Source organism: Oryx dammah, unplaced genomic scaffold (assembly GCF_014754425.2).
Source record: "Oryx dammah isolate SB20612 unplaced genomic scaffold, SCBI_Odam_1.1 HiC_scaffold_15, whole genome shotgun sequence".
In the NCBI taxonomy this organism is placed as follows: domain Eukaryota; kingdom Metazoa; phylum Chordata; class Mammalia; order Artiodactyla; family Bovidae; genus Oryx; species Oryx dammah.
The window spans coordinates 31,659,119-31,684,998 of NW_024070199.1; the positions used below are offsets into that span (position 1 = coordinate 31,659,119).

Consider the following 25,880-nt stretch of genomic DNA (forward strand, 5'->3'; position numbering starts at 1 on the left):
ACCAGCAATGTCGCAACATCATTGTGTGGTCAGTGAGGAAGGCCCACTGCCTCCCGACTGCTCCAGATGGCGCTGGGCAGGCTGCCCTGCACTCCCCTTGGCCACTGTCCCCTCAGCTTTGCCTGCCCTCCTGCACCCACTTACAGGCTTTCCTGTCTATAAAGGGTGGCGGGTGAGGATAGCTCCTGATATTAGGGTCTGTAGCTCTGGTCTCCTGTCTGCTCACAGGTGCTCTGCCCACAGCACAGACGCCCATATAGCACCTCTTCCTGGAGCTCTTACCAGAGTGCCCGTCTCCGGGTTTAAGACGAAAGAGGAGTTTCGGAAGCGCGGGTTGGCCCTGGAGTCTGTGGGCAGTGGCACGTCGTTGCGGTACCAGCTGTAGTGCGGCCGCGGGAAGCCCTCGCCCTCCTGGCAGGACAGGGTGGCTGCCTTGCCCACAGGCACGGCCCTTGGCACCCTGCACACCGGGGCCACCGGCTTCACTGTGGAAGGAGAGTGGGCAGGGATGAGAACCAGCAGCAAGGCCTGCTTTTACCCGAGCCCACCAAGAAAGCTGGTCCACAGCAGGAATCCCAGCCCCCGCCAAGACCCCCCGGCCTTTCCAGTGTCTCTGGCTTGTGAAGGGCGAGGCAGAAGCTCCACTTCCCTCCCCGCCCTCGACCTGTGGCTCTCAAAAACCCTCCCTGCCCAGCCCCTATGGGTCCTGCCACACCCACAGGGATGTGGCTCTGGAAGGAAAGGAAGCTGGTCTTTTCCACCAGCAAACGCCGAGCGGAGGGCAAGGGGCCTTCGCCCCGTGTGCACCCCCACCTTGCACGGTCAACTCGATGACGATCTCGTCGATCTCCTTGCGGTCGTTCCGGGCAACCACCTCGCAGCGGTAAAGGGCCGAGTCTGTCCTCGTCACGTTCCAGATCTTCAGAGACGTCTTCCCCAGCAGCTCTGCACGGTCGGTCAGGTCTCCTGTGGAGAGGAGAGGCACCGAGGGACTCCCTACAGATGCCTGGCTCCCCACAAGGCTTCCCCGTTAAAGGAGAAAACTAGTCACTCGGCACTAAAAGACAAGGAGCGTTCTACAGACAGTGCTGCAACCACAGGGTACCCCCGTGCACGAGTGACCTAGACCCCGACCTCGCAGCCCACACCATACACAACACACACCTTACTGCATGAGCTGCAGCTCAAACCCTTAGGAAGAAAGAGGTGTGAACGACATGACCTTGGACCAGACAGTGATCTCTCAGATATGACGCCAAAAGCACAAGCCCTGCACAACCCCTAACACACACAGTTATACTGTTCCAAATTGGGAAAGGAGTACGTCAAGGCTGTATATTGTCACCCTGCTTATCTAACTTATATGCAGAGTATGTTATGAAGCTCCCTATGCTTCCATGTCATTGTGCCCCACGTGCTCCTGGCCCAGCACCCCCTGCAAAGAGTCAGACACAACTCTGCACCCCTGCCTTGCTCTCCTGCGAGGTGTTATCGGCATCCAGGTATATGCAGTGGTCACTGCTGTCCCCCTGCTGCTGAAGTCACTGAACTTGTAAGTCATGGCTCACAAGAGGGAGGTGGCCTCAGAGAACGTTTACTAGATACCTCAAAGAGGTGCCTGCACGGGAACTAAAGTCCTCCTAAGGAGGTGATATTTACTGAAGCAGAGAGGCAGCAATAGGGAGGCTCCACCCCTATCCTCACCACTTTTGCATGCTTGAATTCTCCATAGGAAAACAGACAGAAAACCAATTCCGGCTACAGATGTAGGTCCACGCAGAGGCAAGTCTTGGCCGCAAGTGCACGCCTGGGCCTTCTGTACAAAGAGGAGGACCACAGGATCATACCCTGAATCTTGTTGTCGAAAAACACATAGGTGGTTTGTTCATCTTGGATCTTCTTCCATTCAATCCTGGGGTCATTTGTCTGTGAATCCGTAATGATACAAGATAGTTCCACACCTAATGAGAAAGGGGTTAAAAAAAAAGAGAGAGAGAACTCTCTGTGAACGTGGAACAATTTCAGGTTCACCTGTATACCCAGACCCTATGAGCTATGTCTATTTACGTCTGTCGTGTAGATTAAAAATCCAGCTAGTGCCACACTCTCAGAGAATTTAATTTTAGCCAGAAAAATAATGAAGATGATTAGCAAAGAGAGCACACATCCCCCTCATCCTGTGCTTCTACATCAGAATGCTCTTGGCCATGTAAATGCAGACACGCCAGGGACCAGGTGGTGGCCAGCAGGGAGCCCGCCGAGTTGCCGAGAGCCACCGAAGCCGTGCTGTGCTGACACATGTGCACACCGGCGGTGCCGACGGGCCTCTCGGGCACGCACGTCTGTATGCCTGTCCTGCGTCGGCCGCCAGACCACCGAGTAATGCCTCTTTGTCTCAAGCCTCCCTTGTACTTACTTTCAAATTCCTGAACCACTGGGGTTCGGTTGCTGGATTTGAGATTCACGGCCCCAATCAAGCAGCCTGAGAGGAGAAAGAAAAGTCAAGTCAGAGACGATGCGGCTCTGAAACGGCAGAGAGCCGGCACCTGAGGCCAGATTTTTCCTCCATGGAGGCTGTAGTCACTAGCCACAGGAGATGGAAGATGTCCTATTCCAAAACCAAGTCTCTTAGGATATGGCAGGGTGACGGCTTTTTCTCAGTCTGACCTTCGCCAGAAGGAACCCAGAGAAAAGAGGAGAATTTCCAGAGTGCGCCCTCTTTCTTCGCCCCAGAATAAAGACGCCAGAGCCTTCAGGACTTTCCTTCTAAGTATGTATTTGTAAGGGACTGCAAGAGAATATCAGGAAGAGCTACACACCAACAAACTGGACAACCTCGAGGAAATGGACAAGTTCTTAAATTCGTACAACTTTCTAAGACTGAATCATGAAGAAAGAAAATCCAAATAGACCGATCACTAGTAAGGAGATTGAAATGGTAACCAAAACCTCCCCTAACACAAAAGTCCAGGACCAGACCGCTTCCCTGGTAAATACTAACAAACATTCAATGATTTGATACCTGTCCTTCTCAAACTATGCCAAAACAGGAGAGGAGGGAAGATTTCCTAACTGATTTTTCAAGGCCAATATCACCCCGATACCAAAACCAGACAAAGGTGACACACAAAAAGAATATTACAGGCCAATATCTCTGAGGAACATAGATGCAAAAAACCTCAGTAAAATATTAGCAAACTGAATGTAACAATACACTGAAGAGATCATACACCACGAACAAGTGGGATTTATCCAGGGATGCAAAAATGGTTCTACCTAATATTAGATATGACTGAGCAATTCCTCCACTCCTGGATATTTATCAGAAGAAAATAAAACATTAACTATAAAAGATATATGCACACCAAAGTTCACTGCAGCACTGTCTACAGTAGCCAAGATATGGAAACAAACTAAGTGGCCATCAGTGGAAAAACAGATAAAAGGTGTGGGGGTGGGGGTTAATGTGTATGTATAAATCCGAGTGGGATGGACTATTACACAGCTATACAAAGGATGAAATCTTGCCATCTGCAACAACATGGATGAAACCTGAGTTGTTATTCCAAGTGAAACGTCAGATGGAGAAAGACAAGTACCGTGTGAGTTCAGTCACTGGTGAAATAGGAAAGCAAGCAAAGGAAATGAGAAAATAAATGAACAAACCAAAGGATAATAGGTCAAGAAGAGAGAGTAATGGTTGCAGAGCGGGTGGGGATGGGTGTAGGGGTGAGCGGTATAGTGACAGATGGAAACTAAACTTTTGGTGGTGAGCAGCTGTAGTGGAAACAGAAGTAGAAGTATAATGCTGTACATGTGAAGCTTATATAATGTTATAAATCAATGTTACAATAAAAAATTTTTTTAAAAATTTTATCTTGCTTGGAGTCACTGTTAATCTTTCTATCATCTCCCAGATCCACATGGGCCTTCCTGTCATTCCTCCCTCTGGCCTGGTACCTTCCCAGTAGGATGGCATAAGACATTCTGGGTACAGTTACCAGCCAGGCAAGGGTTTACTTTGTTGGATCCGCTGTTTATCTAACCTGTGGTTCCCAACATTAAAGGCTTTCTCCAGTCTTGAGTGAAATAAGAAAAACAACAACATGGTGATTTTCATGAAGTTTAGCTGAGTGAAACTAATGGTTGAAATCAAAATATGCTATTTGCACGGTGATGCCTTTCAAAACTAGCTCCTGACTCTCCATGAGTTTAAATAATGTTGTAATCGGTTATCATGGTGTCAAAATGTTTTAGCCGATTTTCTTGGGTGAAAAGATTAACTAGGTACACTGACCACCTATGAAGGGTCCTTTGGCTACTTGGCCTCTAGGAAAACCTGCCATCCCCAGAGAGAAGGCCTTCCTATTAACCCTGGGCCTCAGCTGACAACACAGGTCAGAATATGTGAAGACCTGTACTCTGAGCTCCAGGTCACAACCATCGATTCAATAAGCCAGAGAGATGGTGGGGCAGGCACGGAGGCATTTCACTGCACATGTCACTGCTTGGACACCAGTCTTTGCTCCTTGGCTGGGGTGCCAGCTCAGCAGATGCAGAGTAGGAGCCAGAGGGCCAGGTCAGGGTCTAAGTCCCAGTGTCATCTGGTTAGGAGACTGAGCTCTGGAAGGACAAGGACCCCAGCCCTCTAGACAGTGGTCTGCAAGGGAAACAGGTGCTCTTCCTAAGAGACCAGGGTGGGCAGCGGCGAGGCTGCCAGATGGAGAATGCATGTCAGGGTCAGGAGGGGGAGGAGCGAGGCCTGGACGCGCACCAGCAGCAAGTGGAGTCGGGGCTGCTTGTGGCTCGACCATTCTCCTGTTGAGAAGAACTGAACCGCTGGGGTTTTTCTCAGAACAGGACTGACGCCCAGCCTGCTGAGGAAAGAGCCAAGCAGAGGGGTGGGAAGGCCCGGGTGCTGCTGGGGTTTCACCCTGTGGGTTGGCTCCAGCACCTTCTGAACGCACTGCCCCCTCCCAAGTGCCGTCAGGGGCGGGGTGACCATGTGCCCAGCTGGTTCACATCTATGAGCACAGAACCAAAACCAGAAGCCAGGAGTTTCAACGTGCAGTCCCTACTTCACTCCACAAACAGTCCCTTATTTACAGAGAGAGCAGCAACAGCAGGTGAGAAGAGGATCTGGGGCTGAAGGAAGCCTAGTCAAGACTCTGAACTCCCGCTCACATTCCTCCGTTCCGCAGGACCTTTCTTAGCCGAGAGGCCAGGGAAACAGCCTTGAGGAAGCCTCTGGAAGGCATGGCAATGGTGTCTTGTCTCCAGTGCTCCCTCTTCATTCTGGGAAGCAGGGACACTGAATCTGGGGAGCAGAGGAGTGGGCAGGAGGGGAGGAGGCCTTGCTGGGTCCTGCAGCCTCCTATCCCCGTCCCCCACCACCCAGACGCCTGTGTCGCTCTTCTGGTCTGGAACAATGCCACAACTCTGAGCAGCAAGTACATATTTCTACTTTGTTTTGCGAGACCCCCAGGCCTGGGGGTCTGACACCAGGTAGGCTGCGGGGGGATTACTTCGGGGCCCCATTTAAAAGCCCACTTCCCACTCCACCTCCTTGGCCCAAGAGCACATACCCCGAATTCTAACTCAGCAGGTTGGGAAGGGCCCGGGTCTATGTCTCTCCAAACCCCTCATGTCAAGTCAGGGCCACCCCAAGTGCAGAGCCCGGTCCCCAGAAGCATAGGCCTGTTGCTGGACATGAGGACTCGGCTTGCTCCCCCTTTGCTTTCTCAAGAATCACTGGCTACCAAGTGCTTCTGGATCCCCAGGCCGCAAGAACTGATAACAATAAAACAGTCATAGAAAAGCAGACTGTGAGCTGGAAGCAGCTGCTGAGGTAAGGCCATCTCGGCCACAGGCAGCCAACTCCACAGAGGGTGCCCTGCTCTGGACGCTTGCCCCGGAGCCCACACCGGTGCCTGTGTCCTGATGCAGTCTGAAACAGAGGGAAAATGAAACCCCAAAGGCACCACCCAACCCACATCCATACACATCAGGTGGTGAAGTGCAAACTGCCCGTCTTCTCCTCCCGTGGAAACAAAACCGATCTAAACAGCAAGACAGGCCTGCTGGCTCCTGGGCCAGGGCAGGCGGGGGCCTTCCTTTTGCCTTCTGAGTGCCTGCAACCATCTTAACTGCAGACAGCTCTCAATGAAAAATCACACTGATCTGAGTTTACATTCATTACTGTAAACCGAGAGGGGAAAGCGACTCTGTTAGAAAATGTTTCCACTAAAGCCGGATGCTTGGCTCACTCGGGACTTGCCTGCCTGCGTGTGTCTGTAAAGAGTTATATTTAGCTGCTGACATTCCGTCCAGTCCAGCGAGCGGGCCTGGGGCCGCGCGGGCGCACAGCGGCTCCACTGCAAGCCGCCTCGCAGGTCCCAGGACTCTGGGCTAAATATAAACAGCAGTGCAGGCCCTCCAGTGAGAAGACTGCACATCCGCCCTTCCAGACCACTCCTGTGTGCCTGCTGAGCAGGGCCTGTCCCGGGAAGAAGGCCTCCCGTCACAGCACGTTTTCAACATTGCTTCAGTTCCTTAAGCAAGTTTTACAGGAATTTAAGAGCAGGGGGAGAAAGTCCATGTCAGTGATATTTTCCAGACACACTGCAGAGGGTTCTGATGAGAACACAGGCAGCTGAAGCTCTGGTTAAAGCTGGTCTGTTGTTACTCTGGCTCAACTAAATGGTTATCCAAAGAGACCCTTACAAATCAAGTATGAAGAGAACCAACCAAGCATCATGGAGTTCCAAATAAATCTGACTGTGATGGTCCAAGTGTCAACTTGAGAGTGTTTGTGTGTGTGTGTGCTAAGTTGCTCCAGTTGTGTCTGACTCTTTGTGACCCTATGAACTACAGCCCCCGAGGTTCCTCTGTCCGTGGGATTCTCCAAGCAAGAATACTGGATGGAATGGGTTGCCATTCCCTTCTCCAGGGGATCTTCCCGACCCAGGGATAGAATCTGTATTCCTTAAGTCTCCTGCATTGGGAGGTGGGTTCTTTATCAATAGTGCCACCTGTGATTAGTATTAAATTGTGTACTTTAACTGCACTGTCCTCTGTAATGTGGGGGTGGGGTGGGCAGCGCTCATCCCATCAGTCAGGAGGCACCAACAAATCAAAAATGCTAGTCTCCCAGGCAGGAGGGCACCCTCAATCCTCCTGGTCTCCAGCCTGCAGGCCTTCCCTGCAGAGTTTCAACTCACCAGCCTCCATAACCACACGAGTCAGTTCTTAACAGTAAATCACTGTATGTGTATAGAACATACATACGTAAAGGAAATGCATTCTGTTCTAGCCACTCACACACACCCTGTTTGCTGCATTTCTCTGGGGGGCCCTGACTCACACTCTGGCCACAGAGCATCTTGTCTTGAATCCCAGATTTATTAGGAACAGCATGTGTACCCCTGTGACTCTAGACAGAGCCTCAGCACTATCACATCCTGCTCCAGGGCTCCGCTAAGCAGCAGGACGTCAGCAAGGCGCTGCTGACGCCAATTCAGATTGCTGTTTCCTTTAACTCATCTCCAGGCCAAAGCCATAGAGGATTCCTGACCACAGCTCCCACTGACCAGGCCAGGTCACAGCAGATGAAAAGTCCATCAAGTGGTAACCTGGACAGTGTCTGAAGAGCTAATGCCCTGGAGGGAGCCCTCTCCTCACCCTCCCTTCTCAGGCAGAGGGGTTCACACAGTCCAGGGAGCTTTTCCAGGGTCACAGTGGGAGGAGTCCCATCACTAAAGGAAGCTGAGGGGGGCAACCTGCGAAGGGGAGGAGGAATGACTGGGTCCTGTATGTCCCTCAGCATCAAACCACCCAGTAAACCAGAGCCTGGGGGGTCGGCCTAGAAGGGTAGAGGAAGGGGGGCACAGCCAGGGTTGGGTGGAGGTGCTGGGGTGGGGAGGGGGAGGGGTCTGTGCACACTGGTTTTAATGCTGCTGGACCTCAGGTGGAAGAACACATTCTATTTCTTCTCTAACAAGAGTGTATGAAAACCATTTCCTACTGATGGTGTCTGAGTCATACACATAATAAACAAATTATTATGAAGCAATTTAATTTGCTTTTTCTTATCTTAACAAAGAGTGAAACATTCAATCTACTTATATTTTAAGTTCAGACCAGATTATACATTCAATAAATACAGCCAATGCAAAAAAAATAAATATTTTTAATTTTACATTAAAGCTAGTTGTAAGGAGATAGAAACAGGGCAGTATGAGAGAAAAATCTAGAGTTTAGAGACAGAGGCACAGTCAGGACAAAATACATAAAGTTTACTATATAAATGTGCATAAAAATAAACAGAAAAAGGGAGAAAGTGCAAAACTGAAAAAAAAAAAAAGTAGATAGAAGAGGAAATGGAATACAGACCAACAGTCGGCAAGAGAGATTGCTGAAACACCTTCGGGGGGGCCTCGGTCTGGTTTCTTTAACCGGGCTTCACCTGCTCCACTAGGGACAGGAAATTCAGACATGCCTGTCTAGAGAGGAAATTCTTCCCTGGGAAGCCACATCAAAGACACTATCATTCTGGGACAAAAATCGAGTAAACCCATGGTCGTCTTCACTTGTTTTGCTAACAATTTCAACCTAACAGAACAAGGACTCCAGCCCTGGCTGACCTGCAGAGTATTTCATGTCAAAAGCCACTCTGAAGAAATGACTTTAGCGTTACGTGTTTTATTTTAGTAAAAAAAAAAAAAAGAAAGAAAAGAAAGAAAAAAAAATACACTAAAGGACCCATGAAATTATTTATTCTAATAAATAACTTCACTTTTAAAAAAGAGGTAAGGGGCTGCCTGATAGACGTAACAGGGTGTGGTGCTGTGATGGTGTATCCGTGGCCAAGTGTTCACCAAACCCCGCAGAACCGTATACCACAAAGAGTGAGCTTTATACTTCATGAACTCTGAAAAGTACAGGGACTTCCCTGGTTGCTCCAGTGGTTAAGAATCCACCTTGCAACGCCTGGGACACGGGTTTGATCATGAGATCCCATGTGCCCCATGCATTGCAAATGGAGAGTCCATGCGCTGCAATGAAAGAGCTGTGTGACACAGTGAAGACCCAGCGTGCTGCAACTCAGACCCAATGCAGATAAAAACATATATGCATAAACATATATATATACATATATCATACAAGATGTCCTGGGAACCAGGATGGAATGCAGACTCTGGCAAATGAAACTAACTGTGTTACGAGTAAAATAACCTCACTTAAGGGGGAGGGGAAGAAAGGAATTGACAAAAATAACTTTGGAAAATATGTTCTGACTGGATATAACAAGGCTAAGAGAAGAATGCTGCACAAACACTGCACTCTAGCTGATAAAGTTACGTCACAGCAATATAGGTGAGCAACTCTGAAAATACTTTACACATATAACTGGGTTGAACAAATAAAAACTATAATGAGAGCCAAATTCCTCACTGTCAGGAAAAAAAAAAGTTATGAATATGCAAGGGGGAAGCCAGAAATAGCTCTGTAGCACTAGATCAGTCAGAGGCACTAATACAAACTAATGTTTATTTCATATACACAAGTACAGAAACAAATACAAACGTGTGTGCATACATGGGTCACTATAAACACACACACTTCCTGGCCCCACCTACCAAGAGCCTAGAAGTCCTGACACCTCCACAACAAAGAACACACTCAGTACTCAGATCCTGATTTCTAAATACCATTCCCTGGTGAAGGGAACTAGAACTCCTTGGACAAATGGCTAATTCTGAGGCTGGGGTGGGGAAAATATTACACGATAAGCCGGGAACATCTTGTAGTGCCAGAAAGTGAGGAAGTGTGAAAACAAACAAACAAAAATATCAAAGGACCAGAAGCCAAATTGAAAGAGCTTCCAAAGACTAAAGCTGGAAGATCTGAGCACAAAAAATAAACGACAGACTGTGTTACAACACAAAAAATAAAATAAATATCCATGAGTCCATATGATATGCATATGCTAATGAATACACAAATGGATGGGACAGAGAGCACCTTATTTATGGAAGAATCCCAATTAATAATGTAGAATGAATGAGGGAAACAGAAAACCATCTTTAGAATAACAGAGTAATAGTTGCTTCAGGCAAGATCCATTGATGGTTGCCAAAATTAGTGGGAAAACTTTAAGGAGAAACAGAACATGTGGACAGTTTCAGAATATCTGATCCCCCAAATATTTAATAGCTATTGTGGTGGTTTTACATATGAACACAGATTATTTGATATTCTGCCCTACAGGAGGGGAAGTCTAACACCCCTCTCCTTGAGGTAGGCTGGCTGAACCTGGAATGGTGTTAAGGAGAAAGAGTAACTTCACAGGGTAGAAACCCAGAAGCCATCACCTAAACCCAGAGACCCAGGCAGCATTATCAATGACATGTCATGGTGATATTGTAAGAAGGGTGCTGTACCTCTGTGGCATTTGCCCAGCCAGCCCCTTAAAATCTATGACACAAGTCTAATCGTTAGAAGACATCAGAAAACTCTGAGGAACATTCTATGAAATATCCAACTGCTACTCTTTTTTCTTTTAATTTTAAAAAGTGATTACAGGTTTTTCTATTACATCCTAGTTTAGGCTTCCCTGATAGCTCAGCTGGTAAAGAATCTGCCAGCAGTGTAGGAGACTCCAGTTTGATTCCTGGGTCAGGAAGATCCTCTGGAGAAGGGATAGGCTACCCACTCCAGTATTCTTGGGCTTCCCTTATGGCTCAGCTGGTAAAGATCCGCCTGCGATGCGGGAGACCTGGGTTCGATCCGTGGGTTGGGAAGACCCCCTGGAGAAGGGAAAGGCTACTCACTCCCGTATACCGGCCTGGAGAATTCCAAGGACTGTATAATTCATGGGGTGCAAAGAGTTGGACACAACTGAACGACTTTCACTTTTGTTGATATAGAGTTCTATTATTTTTCTGTTGACCAATCATGATACAATGGTATTAAGTGAGTAATACTTATATAATCACAATAAGTAAAAGATGTTTATCAGTTTTCACAATCAATAGCCAGACAAAAAATAAAAGACAATTACAACTGCAAGCCATAATGGGAATACGATTAACAATATAAGATAATTACATACAATTGGGGGAGGGGGCTCAAGCACAGTGATGTGGTAAGTGGAAGTGTATAAATGCACGTTTTCATCTACCCAGCCAGTCTATGTCTTTCAGTTGGTGCATTTAATCTATTTACATTTAAGGTAATAATCGATATGTATGATCCCATTACTGTTTTCTTATTTGTTTGGGGTTTATTTTCTGTAGGTCTTCTCCTTCTCTTGTGTTTCCTGCTTAGAGAAGTTACTTTAGCACTTGTTGTAAAGTTGGTTTGGTGGTGCTGGATTCTCTTAACTTTTGCTTGTCTGGAAAGCTTTTGACTGCTCCATCAAATCTGAAGGAGAGTCTTGCTGGGTAGAGTATTCTTGGTTGTAGGTTCTTCCCTTTCATCACCTTATCTCGCCATTCCCTTCTGGCTTGTAGAGTTTCTGTTGAGAAATCAGCTGATAGCCTGACAGGAGTTCCCTTGTATGTTATTTGTCATTTTTTTCTTGCTTTTTAAATATTTTATCTTTTAAAATTTTTGTCAGTTTGATTACCATGTGTCTCAGTGTGTTCCTCCTTAGGTTTATCCTTCTTGGGACTCTTGGTGCTTCCTAGACTTAGTTGATTACTTCCTTTCCCATGTTTGAGAAGTTTTCAGCTATTACCTCTTCAAATATTTTCTCAGGTCCATTCTCTCTTCTCCTTCTGGGACCGTTATAATGTGAATGTTGGTACATTCAATGTTGTTCCAGAGGTCTCTTAGGCTGTTTTTATTTCTTTTCATTCTTTTTTCTACATTCTGTTCTGCGGCAGCGATTTACACCATTTTGTCCTCCAGGTCATTTATCTGTTCTTCTGCCTCAGTTATTCCACTATTGATTCCTTCTAGCATATTATTCATCTCAGTTTGTTCTTTAGTTCTTCTAGGTCTTTGGTAAACATTTCTTACATCTTCTCAATCTTTGCCTCCATCCTTTTCCTGAGATCCTGGATCATCTTCACTGTCATTATTCTGAATTCTTTTTCTGGAAGGTTGCCTATCTCCACTTAATTTAGTTGTTTTTCTGGGGCTGTATCTTATCCCTTCATCTGGGACATAACTTTCTGCTTTTTCACTGTGATTAACTTTCTGTAATATGGTTGTTGTTTTAGCTGCCGTGAGACTGTGCTTCTTCTGTCTGCCCTCTGATGGATGAGGCTAAGAGGCTTGTGTAACCTTCTTGATGGGAGGGACTGGCATGGGAATAACTGGGTCTTGCTCTGGTGGGCAGGGCCTTGCTCAATGAAGCTTTAATCCAATTATCCGCTGATGTGTGGGTTTGCACTCCATCCCTTGTAGTTGTTTGGCCTGAGGCGACCCAGCTCTGGGGTCTGTGATCACTTTTAAAAATCCAGATGCATATCAGAATTGCCTTAAAATTTTTTGAAGAATACAAATGCTTAGGTATTGCTTTTTTTCTCCAGAGCTCCAGATTTCTAATGAGCAGTCATATTTAAAAACAACTAGACTATATGATGATCTTTTACTTTTATCTAGTTTGTTTCACTTTTTCTACTTCATATTCAGTACTATTTCATTTAGTTTATGTTCTCCAATTTCTCCATCTCTTCATTTTTTTTGATGTTCTTTCTCAACTTTTATCAAGTGTAGTATAAAAGCTTTTGTGTGTATATATATATAAATACATATACATATTTTAGAAAACCTATGAATTTTTGCATAACTAAAAAAATTAATTTTGATTCTGCTTGTTTGACTTAGTATGAATAGAATGCTAGATTTCTAATTAAAAAAAGATACCCAATAAGCAACAAAGGTTTACTGTATGGCATAGGGAACTACAGTCAATATCTTCAAATAACCTATGATGGAAAATAATTTCAAAAATAATATATGTGTATTTGTATAACTGAATCACCCTGCTGTGCATCTGAAACATTGTAAGTCAATTATACTTCAATAAAATATACATTTTTTTAAAAATCACAAATTAAAAGCAAACTGTATACAAAATAAACAACGATGTCCTACTGTATAGCACATGGAATTATATTCAACATTTTATAATAAGCTACAAGGGAAAAGAATCTGAAAAAGAATATAAATATATAACTGAATCACTGTGCTGTACACGTGAAACTAACATTATAAACCAACTATATTAATTTTTTAAAAATAAATTACATGGCATATATACACGCTCTTTAAATACATTTGATTTTTGTCAAAAATAATTTGTAAAATGAAAAATAAAGCAAACTGGAGCTTGGGAAAAAAGTGTTGTTCTCATTCTAGATAAACAATAAAGCAGGAATCTCTGTGTTCTTTTGAGATAATTCATCTCAATGGAGAAGGATGTCATTTTTTGCTTCTGTAGACACACAAATTCAGAGAAGGAAATGGCAACCCACTCCAGTATTCTTGCCTGGAGAATCCCATGGATGGAGGGGCCTGGTGAGCTGTTGTCCATGGGGTCACACAGAGTCGGACATGACTGAATCGACTTAGCATGCATGCATGCATTGGAGAAGGAAATGGCAACCCACTCTAGTATTCTTGCCTGGAGAATCCCATGGACAGAAGAGCCTGATGGGCTGCCATCTATGGGGTCGCACAGAGTCAGGCATGACTGAAGCGACTTAGCAGCAGCAGCAGCAGACCCACAAACTACCAGGACACCCACACACCCGATTTCCCTCTGTTGTAACGCAGGTCCAGTGTGCTCCCTGAGCCAAGCCACAGGGCAACGGGGGCCCAGCCTCTCCTCCCCCAAACCTCCTTATCACATGGCTGTGATTTCAGAACCCAAGAGGACAACAGGTCTCTAGAAACAGAAAAATAGCTTGTACGTGACAGGGCCCATTTCATGTGGCAAAATTTAACAGCGGAGAGCAATTTAAAACGAGCTGTACACTCTGGAATAGAAATGATGTGCAGGTTCCAAGTCAAACTACAACCACAATCTAAACAAGAATGCGGTGTATATACATGACATGAAATACACCTGTTCACACAGGCTGTGCGCCATCTCACACACATGCACGCCAACGTCCCCAGGAGCACTCCTACCTGCCAAGTGCTGGGCGCCCCAGGAGGCAGGGCTGTGCTGACTCTCCCTCCCCCAACAGAGAGGCCACTGGGGGAGAGGGTCAGCCGTAGCCTCGGACATGTGCTCTAGCCCAGGCTTGTGACTTGCTGAATCCCCAAGGGCTAGTCTTCATTTTCTCCCTACTTTCCCGGGACCTGCCTCTAGCTAGCGCTCCCACGGTCACCCCAGCTCCCCGTCTCGGTATGTGGGATTCCTGGGGACACAAAGGCTTGTTTACTCACATGACATTCTCCTGAACTCATCCATTCTTCATACTTATTCATCTAAAAAGATGCTTATTTTTAATGTAAACACACGGATTTATATTGGCAGCTTCTTCACTTAAAGATATGCTGGAATTTCCACTGAAACTTTTTATTATTCAAAGTTTGCTAGTGCAGGCATAAGAATGTCCCCAAGCAAAAGAGGTCTAATCTTCTCTACAAACATCATGGAACCACTTTTTAAATACAAGAAAGTCAGATAATTTCTTCTTCTTTACTCTTGAAACTTAAAACTAGACTTCTGGGTTGTTTTTTTTTTTTTTTTTTTTTTAAAGAAAAAATCAGGACACCAATCTGTACTTTAGATGAAATGTCTTTCCTATATAGAAAAAGTAAATGTGAAAACTTGCTGTCTCATCAAAATAAGCCATCAAGGAAGCTTCGATATGAGAAAGTTCCTCTAAATTAGGACTGTAGCCTAAAGAACCAGAAGATTAATGAAACTCTAGGACTCACAGGGAACAAAGCCAAGAACGGTATTGTTTACATCTGCACAGCATCTTATAATGTACAGACCACTTGCACACAGTCTCGGCTGAACTCTGGTAAAAACCCTGAGAAGTGGATACTATCTCCTCCCCACAGATAGAGGGCTCAGATACACTGCTGCTGTTGTTCAGGCACTAAGATATACTAGCAGACAGGTGTAGCTTCAAAACTTGAACATATCAGAGACCAAAGTGGAAACCAGGTCTTCTGACTCAAAATTATTTTAAAATCACAGTTAAGAAACACACAAGGATTTCCCTGATGGTCCAGTGGCTAGAACTCCACACTCCCAATGCAGGGGTCCCAGTTCCATCCCTGATCAGGGAACTAGATCCCACATGCTACAACTGAGAGCTCACAGGCCACAGCTAAAAGAGGTCATAACAACGATCCTCCAAGTCAGAATGAAGACCCAGCACAGCCATGTAAATAAATAATATTAGAAAGGGAGGAAAGGAACACACGAATGAGGCCATGGTTTCTCATCTGTCCGGGCTGTTATACGTTTGAACAGAAATCTCTGTCAGCCCCTTTCTAAAATGGCCAGTGAAACCCCTGCCTCTTTCCCAAACAAAAACTAGGGACAGACGCTCATCTCCCTGTGCCACGCCAGTACAAGGCCACCCAACGTAAGGAGAACAGCAGAGGGAAGAAGAGGACACTCTAACTGATTGTTGCTAAGGCGGCTAAGCTCTGCAAATCTGAGGATACTGCTAGGATGAAACTCGGGGTGTGAAAGGGGCCTCTTTGTAATAGTGGAGTCCAAAAGCCTAAGCCTGATGTGGTTCACTTTCAATGTGCCTCCGAATAACTGAGGATCAAACGCACTGCAGTAACATAGTTATGGGCTTCCCCGGTGGCTCAGTGTTAAAGAACCTGCCTGCCAATGCAGAAGATGGGGGTTCATCCCTCAGTCGCGAAGATCCCCTGGAGAAAGGCATGGCTACCCCCTCCAGTATTCTTGCCGGGGAAATTCCATGGACAGAGGAACTTGGCAGGCTACAGTCCAAGGAGTCACAAAGAGTAGGGCAGGTCTTAGCAACTAAACAACAACATAGTAATAGTAGCAGCAGCAGCAGCAACGGTTAGCACTGACAGTAAATCTCTACAACCGAATGCTGAGAGCTTAGCATCTGCCGGACCTCTGCTAAGCACTTATGCAATTACACTGGTAATTGTAATTTTACTATATTAATTGGTGTAATTTTTGTTACCACTCATGCACTTTGATAGGAGCAGTATACATAGTTCAGTTCAGTCGCTCAGTCGTGTCCGACTCTCTGCGACCCCATGAATTGCAGCATGCCAGGCCTCCCTGTCCATCACCATCTCCTGGAGTTCACTCAAACTCACATTCATCGACTTGGTGATGCCATCCAACCATCTCATCCTCTTTTGTCCCCTTCTCCTCCTGCCCTCAATCCCTCCCAGCATTAGGGTCTTTTCCAATGAGTCAACTCTTCGCATGACGTGGCCAAAGTACTGGAGTTTCAGCTTTATCATCATTGCTTCCAAAGAACACCCAGGACTGATCTCCTTTAGAATGGACTGGTTGGATCTCCTTGCAGTCCAAGGGACTCTCAAGAGTCTTCTCCAACACCACAGTTCAAAAGCATCAATTCTTCGGCGCTCAGCCTTCTTCACAGTCCATTTCTCACATACATACATGACTAATGGAAAAATCATAGCGTTGACTAGACGGACCTTTGTTGGCAAAGTAATGTCTCTGCTTTTTAATATGCTATCTAGGTTGGTCATAATTTTCCTTCCAAGGAGTAAGCATCTTTTAATTTCATGGCTGCAATCACCATCTACAGTAATTTTGGAGCCCAGAAAAAAAGTCTGACACTGTTTCCACTTTTTCCCCATCTATTTCCCATGAAGTGATGGGACCAGATGCCATGATCTCAGTTTTCTGAATGTTGAGCTTTAAGCCATCTTTTTCACTCTCCTCTTTCACTTTCATCAAGAGGCTTTTTAGCTCCTCTTCACTTTCTGCCATAAGGGTGGTGTCATCTGCATATCTGAGGTGATTGATATTTCTCCCAGCAATCTTGATTCCAGCCGGTGCTTCCTCCAGCCCAGCGTTTCTCCTGATGTACTCTGCATATAAGTTAAAAAAGCAGGGTGACAATATACAGCCTTGACGTACTCCTTTTCCTATTTGGAACCAATCTGTTGTTCCACGTCCAGTTCTAACTGTTGCTTCCTGACCTGTATATAGGTTTCTCAAGAGGCAGGTCAGGTGGTCTGATATTCCCATCTCTTTCAGAATTTTCCACAGTTTATTGTGATCCACACAGTCAAAGGCTTTGGCATAGTCAATAAAGCAGAAGTAGATGTTTTTCTGGAACTCTCTTGCTTTTTCCATGATCCAGCAGATGCTGGCAATTTGATCTCTGGTTCCTCTGCCTTCAGTATACATAGTCACTGGGCTGCAAGACAATCCTACAAAGTTATATGTTTTTCTACTCTTTTATGGATAAGGATGTTGACTTGGACAGTCGAGCTGAGATTCAAACTTCATTCTAGCTTATGTTCTTCCTGCTGAACGTGAATTCAGAAAGGAAGAGATTGCTCCAGGCTAGAGAGCTAAGAAAGGCTTTATGGAGAAGTACGCTGAGCTGGATACTAGGAAATGAACAGGACTGAACAGGAAGAGGGTGACCTGCATAGGGGTGGATGGGCCGTGATGATAAAGCAGAAACACAGCATATAAGGTGACTCAGAAGCCGGTGAAGAAATGCCTTACAGAGCCCAAGATCATGTTCCAGATTGTATGATTCCCTGATAAAACTGAATTAAGTAAATACACTGTAACGATCAATTTTTCTCTTTATGACTTAACCATAATCTTATAAAAGAAAAGGAAAATGCTACATTTCTCTAGACTCCCAACTCCTCTATGGAAAGGGCAGGTGTGGACAGCCAAGTGCCTCGACTTCATCACCCCAAGCCCAAACCCTGTGAGTTCCCACAAAGGCGGTGTTCCCCGCTGGAGCCCAGGGCTACAGAGCCCAGCCCCCACAGAGGTGGGGCAGGCAGGAGGACCAGGACAGGGCACCCCAAGTCGAAGCCTCCAAGTGCCAGTTAAAGCATCATCCTCAAGGGTTCATGAGAAGAAGTGTCAAAACTGAGCTGCTCACGAGGACAGAAGCACCAAATCCTAACAGGTTTTATTTACTCTGCGTTACTCTGCACGTAGAAAGCGTTCCTGATGAGAACAGCACAGAAAGCAAAATCTGTGAGCTGAAGGGAGAATGACACACATACAGAGTCCTCCTGGGGAAAGCGACCGCCTGAGGGTGCTGTGGGGGTAAGGGTAAGGGGTTAGCCACATGGCCGCCAGGAAGGTGTGTGTTCTGGCTTCTGTGAAGGCCAGATCCCTCACCCGACGTCATGAGAGGTCCTTTAGGCTTCTTCCCTCATCCCCATTGCTTACGGCAGAGACAGACAGACAAGGACACTGAGGGAAATGGAAGGGCGGGTCCAGCGAGGGTTTCACTCTTTTTCCTATGGCCTCATCCTGCACACCTCCTGGAGCTCTGCTAACATGATGAAGCACTGCAGAAACCACAGACTGAAGTGTCCCTACAGCCATCTAAATCAAGTCTTCCCTCTGACCTAACCACAGAGTGAGGTAAACTGGCAACGTACGGAGATTATGACCAGATGTTTCACACCAATAGTCACCATCTATAACACAGAAAATTTGGGTTGGAACAGAGTTAAGGGGAAGAAGAAACAGCAGAATAATAAAATAACCCTCCTGGATGTATGCTGGTCCCAAACTCTGCATACAGTGGGCATCGACTCAGAAGACAGGCCCTATGCCCTTGAGCAGGCCGCTCCACCTGAGGTGACCTTCTGGGGGTTGTAACCCACCCCCCAAGACAGCATATAAAATGTCCATATATGTACATAAAAGTACCATGTAGAGGGAAGGGCCATGAGTTCCATCACCTCCTACAATGTTCACGACTCTGCAACATAAACGACTCTAAAACAGCATCCGGTAAATTAAAGACACGAACACTTGTTCTTACTCAACCGCTGCTTCAGGGATTCATGGCGAAGGGGTTCCACCAGCAGTGGACTTGAAAGTGAGACCGAATCTGGTCAGAGCGAAAACTCCATAATCTGATGCGAGATATCAAACAGTAATCACCAGCCCAACCAAACAGTGGTCCACTGTTTTCTTCCTGGCAAACAAACATAGGAACTCTACAAACACTAGATGTAGTAAGTACAGTCACAGCAGATTAAAAAAAAAAAACAACACACCTAAGGTTCTGAAAGTCGAACTGTTCTAACCTCTTGGAGTAGAAGAGGGCTTGAAACCAAGGTTGTGTCTGTGCCAAGTCACTTCAGTCATGTTGACTCTTTCCAACACCATGACTGTAGCCTGCCAGACTCCTCTGTCCATGCGATTCTCCAGGTAAGAATAGCGGAATGGGTTGCCATGCCTTCCTCCAGGGAATCTTCCTGACCCAGGGATCGAACTGGTGTCTTTTGAATCCTGCATTGGTTTCCTGGCTCTAAAAGCTTCTAAAATTTCAGAAGAGGAAGACATTTCTATGAATTAGGCTTTCAAAACTTTCACTTACACTTGTAATTAAACTAATTCAACGAATCCATGAACAGAAATGTGAATGTGTTGGTGGGAGGGGAAGAGGAATGCTGCTTAAATTACTTTCAAGTGACCTGGATTAAAACCAATATAATTAATATTTCCCCAAGGTCCCCAAATGAATCACATGCAAAGCTGGGAAGTGGGTCCAGAATGCCTGACTCCCACACGTGCTCCCTCCTCCACCCAGAAAAGGATCTGGGAGGCAGTGCACAGCATAGCTTGGGGTGGGCTATCCCTCTTGCCTCATCCAGCAAGAATCTGGGAAGCTCCTTCCCTGTGGAGAGGGGAGAGCTCCTCCACCAAACACTTGTCCAGTGTGGAACAGCAGTAATTCTCTAAATTTCAAGTTGCCGGGTCTCGAATCATTGATGCTCACTGCTCTTCAGACAAACCCACCCGTGGACGGGGATGACAGCTGTGCAGTAGGCTGCGTGTGTGTCTACAGGACAGGACAGCCCCATCCTGGCAGCACTGATGCTCAGCAAGGCTCCTTCAACCCCTTTCCCTAAACCTATCAGGACCTCCGTGGGGGCATATGTGCTCCCCCCGCCTAAAAAAGCCAGTATTTTAACTTCATCTTATACTTGAAAAATGAAAACAGAAGCATTACCTTCATAATATAAAAGTTTGAGGATGGTGTGTGACTTAAATTTTTCAGGAGGAGGCCGGGGTTCTTGTTTACAGCAGTGGTTTAACTACACTCCAGTGAGACCTCATGCAGACAAACTCGTTTTTACTGTACCTCTGGGCTCATGGGAAACAAATAAAATAGCTGTAGGCTGAACCCAGGAAGTAATATGATGGGTGGGCCATGACCCTGAGGGTCATCGCAGCTGGGCCAACAGGAAGGCAGAGCTGAACCTGAAGTTTCCATACAATGCCAGGGAGCCTGAAAGCCCTCCCAGACGACTGCCGCCCAGCACGAGCACATTCTCTCACAAAACGCATCCCAGGGCTGCATAGATGGCGATCAACCAGACCTCAGTTTTCAGTTTACGTTTACAAGGAAAGAGAAACAAGCCGCTAGGAGTAACGGTCACGAGAAACAACAGCATTAGGTTTAGACTCCAGAGAACTTCAGATATTTGAAGTCTCACATGTAGAATATAAAACAGCTTTGTGTGAAATGTTTAAAAATAAAAAAGAAATGAAAAAATGAGCAAGCAAAATAAACTAGATTATAGAAAGAACCAGGCAAACTTTTTGAAATGAATATAATGGGTTAAAAAAAAACAACAGTGGTTGTTAACCATACACTGGTTAAACAGATTACAAACATGGTTGGCAACAGAAACCGTTGTAAAACAAAGTTTAATAAATAACCCAGAACTGCAACAAGAAAGAAGAACATGAAATTATGACAGGAAGGTTAGCAGTCTTGGAAGATGAAAGATTGAATTTATCCAATCAGAGTTCTAAAAAGAAAGAATTAAGAAAATAGAAGCTAGGCAGTGTTTGAACTGACCCTCCCTGAGAATTCTCCAGAAAGATATAAACTCAGAGATACACAACTTATAACAAATTAACAAGGAGAATAATTAAAAAGAAATGCCTCCCAGACACATGCAGTAACACTGCAGCATGCCAAAGACAAGACGAGATCCCTAAAGCAGGTGAGCAGCTTCACAACAGGAGCGAAGGAAGCCAGACAGCATCAGCATCAGGGAGCCCAGGCTCCGCGTCAAAGCAGCTGTCAACCTAAATTTATGCACCCAATAAATCTATATCTCAGGAACAAAGGTAAAAATACACTTTCAGATATGAACAAGACTGAATTCAAGAGACTTCCCCTAAGGGGAATGGGCATGAACTACTCTGGAAGCTTTCTAACTAACTCTCCCTCTCCAGCCTTCTTGAATGCAGTATCAGGCCAACACACCTAAAAATATTTGATCAGAACACTTCCTGCTCCAAACTGCCATATGCATTTCTAGAACCTACATGACAAGGTCCACATTTTTCAGCCCGGCACCGAAAGCATTTTTCAGTCTCACAGTCTAGTTACTCTGCGACATTCTCTTCCATTGGCGATCTGACTCCTTGACTTACCAGCTGTGACTGGGGCCAGGTGACCAACCTGCCCAAGTGTCAGGTTCAGCGCCTGCAAAGTGAGGCCTATAGGGACTGACCGCTGAGATGGACTAAGATTCCCGTGAGGTGGCGCCGTCAGCAGTGCCTGGCGCAGCCTTCTAATAACTGGCAGCTGTCCTTAGTTATCATTATGATAACTCACTGGTCCCAGAATACAACACATGCGTTCCCAACGCCTCTGCTCGTGGCATTTCCTCCACTTTCCTGGCCCCTAACACCTCCACTCCCCCAAATCTGCACTAAGTCAACCAAATTACCCCAAAAGGTGCTGCTTCTTGAAATGTCCCTCTACCAGGTCAGCCCAGAGTTAAGAGCTCTCACTTCTGAAGGACTGCTCTGTTAACCATCTAAACCATGTACTGCTTCTGGTCTGGGCAAAAACTTATGTTAGATGTCCCTGTTTTGCTGATGTGAAAATGCGAGATTGTGAAATAATTATGGATTGACTGATTAAGCTCTAGCACCCTCGTAGAGATGCTCCAGAGGAGAATCAAGGGACCAAATCTTAAAAAAGAAAAGGCAGTTGTCTTAGATTGTGCGGCATTATTTGTAATCCTCCAGACAGCTGCACTTCATTCTAAAAGACGTCAAAAGTTTCCCTTAGCGAAAGACATCCAAGGAGGAAGTCGTGGCAGGCAGGAAGATGTGATAAGGGAGCTTCAGCTCTCGGCTGACTCCAGGAAACATCTTTCGGAGTCAGTTTCCCAAGGAAGTCAACTTGACCTGGTATTCCTATCACCCAAGACAAAGAAAACTGGCCCCCCAGGAGCTGCCCGGCTGGCACAGAGGAGGGGATCCTCTAAATGCCGAACAGGCAGACCAAAGTGGCTACTTGGATGATTTCACTTGTTTGTTCAAAAACAGGGAGAGGCAGGTATTCTCATCAGCGCTCTCTCAGTCTTCCCACCAAGCACTTGCTGAGGACACCACAGCTGGCGCCCCGACCCAGAAGCGGTGACAGCAAGTCTCTCAGATGAGTCACAAAGGATGCCTGATCAAACCAAGCTCCAAGGCTGCCCCTCCTCCTCGCTCTGCAGCTGGCATGAACTCCGGAGCCAGAAGGAGCCACAATCACAGGCTAACACATTAAACTGTTTTCCCATTTTAAAAGAAAATCCGTACCAACTGTCAAACTTAAAAGTCCACTATGTTACTGGAGGACCCCCCCAATGAAATTTTTTCCATTATATATAAAAAATTCCTTATAAAATAATCAGCCAGGTAAATAAGGGAAAAGTAGAAAACAATCAGCCATAAGACCTGCCACTGAAAAACAGAACCCCCATCAACATTTTGATTACCTTTCAGTTTTGATTATCTTTTCAGTTCCTCCAAACGATCCCCCCCAAGATGTTTTGTGTTGTTGGAATCCTAAGGTATATGACTGTGTCACTTAAATGACTTCACAAGCATTTCCCCATGTTTTCCTTCTTAACCTCATATAACCGCATAGAGTGGGTGAGAGAAGATGTTTAAAGTAAACCAAGTCGAGAAATACCATCCTCATTCTTCCACAAAAACTACTGTAGTAAAAATCAAGAATCTCCAAAAGTTTCTGGGGTCATTGGAGATAAGATACATAAAAAAATGCTTGGATGCATTGGAAGTGTTTAAGAAATGTTAACTGACTTTTAAGTGACAAAGACAATACTTACTATAGCCATCCCTGGAAAGATACAAAAGAAATTCAATTCAGCCTCTGTCCCCAATGAATTTTTAATAACATTGAGAAGATAAAATGCATTTACACCCAACAACAAAAGTGCAATGTAATTTGGTGGGCAGTCATCCTGGCTTGAGGAGCTTTATTCCTGTCTGCACCCCTAGCACAAAGGACATATTACAGATACACAGTCAATGTCTGTTGTACTAGTACAGACTACAAGCTATGCTGTTTAGAAACAGGAAGGATCACTGTGAGCTGAGTGAAGCTGGGCAAAGCAGACAATATGCACATGGCAGAACTTGATGTGGGCAATATTCTGCAGAAAGAAAGCTGAACCACAGAAGCCTTGGGATACTCGGAAAATGAAAGATGGTACAAGAAAAAGAATGGACTTCCTCGTAGCTCAGTCTGTAAAGAATCGGCCTGCTATGCAAGAGACCCGGGTGCAATTCCTGGGTTGGGATAATCCGCTAAAGAAGGAAATGGCAATCCACTCCAGTATTCTTGGCTGGAGAATCCCATCGACAGCGGAGCCTGGCAGGCTACAGTCCATGGGGTCGCAAGAGTTGGACATGACTTAGCGACTAAACCACTACCAATCTATTAACAAGTTTTATGTTTCTACATAACTAGCTTTGAAACCTCAGCTGTTCATATTAACTACTCATAGGAATATAATACATAACACATAGTTGTTCTTTTGTCCCTAAATTGTGCCCTACTCTTTTGTGACCCCATGGATTGTAGCCTGCTGGAGTCCTCTGTCCATGGAATTTCCCCGAAAAGAATAGTGGAGTGGGTTGTCATTTCCTTCTCCAGGGGATCTTCCAGACCCAGGGATTCTTTACCCCCTGAGCCACCAGGGAAGCCCTGCAACACGTAGCAGATACTCCTTAAAGACAAACACACCAACACAAAGTACAACAGTATTCCTAGACGTCAGAAACAAGGGTTAGTTCTCAGAAGGCTTTCTGTGTGTCAGGACATGCTGGAAAGATGCAGTAAATTAAGGCTTTAGAACTCCATATAGAGAATCACAGTGGATACTGTCCTTGCCAAACTGGGTGTAAAAGAATGTGCTTACCACCAAAACTTTCTTTCAGGAATGCTTTAGAATCCACTGAAGCTATTTGTATATATTGTGAGGATCCAGAAAGTAGATACGAGAGACGTGAAATCTGCGCTCGGCCCTGTCAGCATCACATTCACCACCTGATCACAAACATGTCTTGAGACGGGTCCAACTTCACAACGAGGGTATCATTCAGCAGACTCCATACCTCCTGACTTCATCCACACACAAACTTCTCTTTGTTTTACCACACTTGTGCTTGTGAAAAAAATGCAGAGAATTTGTGGGGAAGGAATTTGCTAATGTTACATCTCTAACAGCTGCTGGCTGGATTGTACTAAATCCACAACCTCTACAGTCACATTATATGGCCATCTCAAAAAGTGGGTGTTAAGACACATCAGGTTTCTTTCAGAAGAAATGATTTAAGCCTACCCTGTGAGGCTGCTTAACAGAAAGTTTCCCAGAGCTTGGGGTGGCATGTGTGATCTGTCTAGAGGTAACACTGCAATTACTTATGGTTAAGTATCTCTAATAGCTTCCCACTCAGTTTCCCCAGACTGAAGCACTCAGAACAAATGCCTTCAACAGGCCCTCTGGGAATGAGCAGCTGGTCTGAAGCAGTGCATGCTTCAGGGCAGGTGGTCCTTGTTTTTCTGCACACACACATGCACACACATGTCTGATAACAATTACACCAGATGTAATTAATTCAAGAGACTGAAGACAACAGGAAAGAAGAGGTCATTTTAAAATGTCTCAGAAGTCCAAGCAAATGCAAATGGAAAATTTAGAACTTATTTCAAAGATTTCCTGAAATCATGTTTTTCAGATTTTGCTAAACTTTAACAAATTGTCTCACCCCAGGAATACAAACTGTAACTCTCTTACCTCTAATGAAGCATCTCTCTAAGACATTAGAAGATTTGGAAACCCAATGGCAAACACCACATAATCATTCAAAAAAGACCTGTGGCATAACATTTGCAAAGAGGAATTGCACCTGTCACCAGCTCAACAAAAGAATACTTTATCTACAAACCACACAGCACTGAACATTTAAAAATTTGGTTAAAATGATCCCTAATAAGAACTCCACTGTCAAATGGAACAATTTAAGTAACAACAACAACAAAAAGGATTAACACAAATGGTTGACGATTTCCAAACTGACACGCGAAGGGTGTCACTCTGAGCAAGTTACTAAATCTCTCTGCACTCAAAATGATACGAACAACATCTTAAGAGTTGTTATCTATTAAATTTTTATAACAGAGCTTGGCAAAGGGTAATAAAGAATGTATCAGGAACCAGATTTTTTTTAATGAGATCACTCAAAAATAATAGCAATTAAGAAGAGTAATCATAAAAATAAAAGAGAAGCAGTTGTGATGCCCTGTGAACGAATAATTTTCAAGGTATTACTGTATAGTTACAGCATAAACAAAATAATAGAAAAGAGCTCCCTATTAAAATGACAG

The 25,880-nt window shown here is 45.1% G+C and overlaps 1 protein-coding gene across 1 annotated transcript in view; it reads right to left on the reverse strand.

Annotated features, from left to right (window-relative positions):
* The window catches only part of JAM3 (junctional adhesion molecule 3), a 31,905-nt gene that overhangs the window by 4,321 nt on the left and 1,704 nt on the right, over nt 1-25,880 (reverse strand). Inside the window, exons 2-5 of the mRNA XM_040256481.1 lie at nt 2,417-2,482; nt 1,848-1,961; nt 814-966; nt 283-485 (exon numbers count right to left, since the gene is read on the reverse strand). Coding sequence (XP_040112415.1) covers nt 283-485; nt 814-966; nt 1,848-1,961; nt 2,417-2,482 — 536 coding nt within the window. The remainder of the gene's footprint in view (nt 1-282; nt 486-813; nt 967-1,847; nt 1,962-2,416; nt 2,483-25,880) is intronic.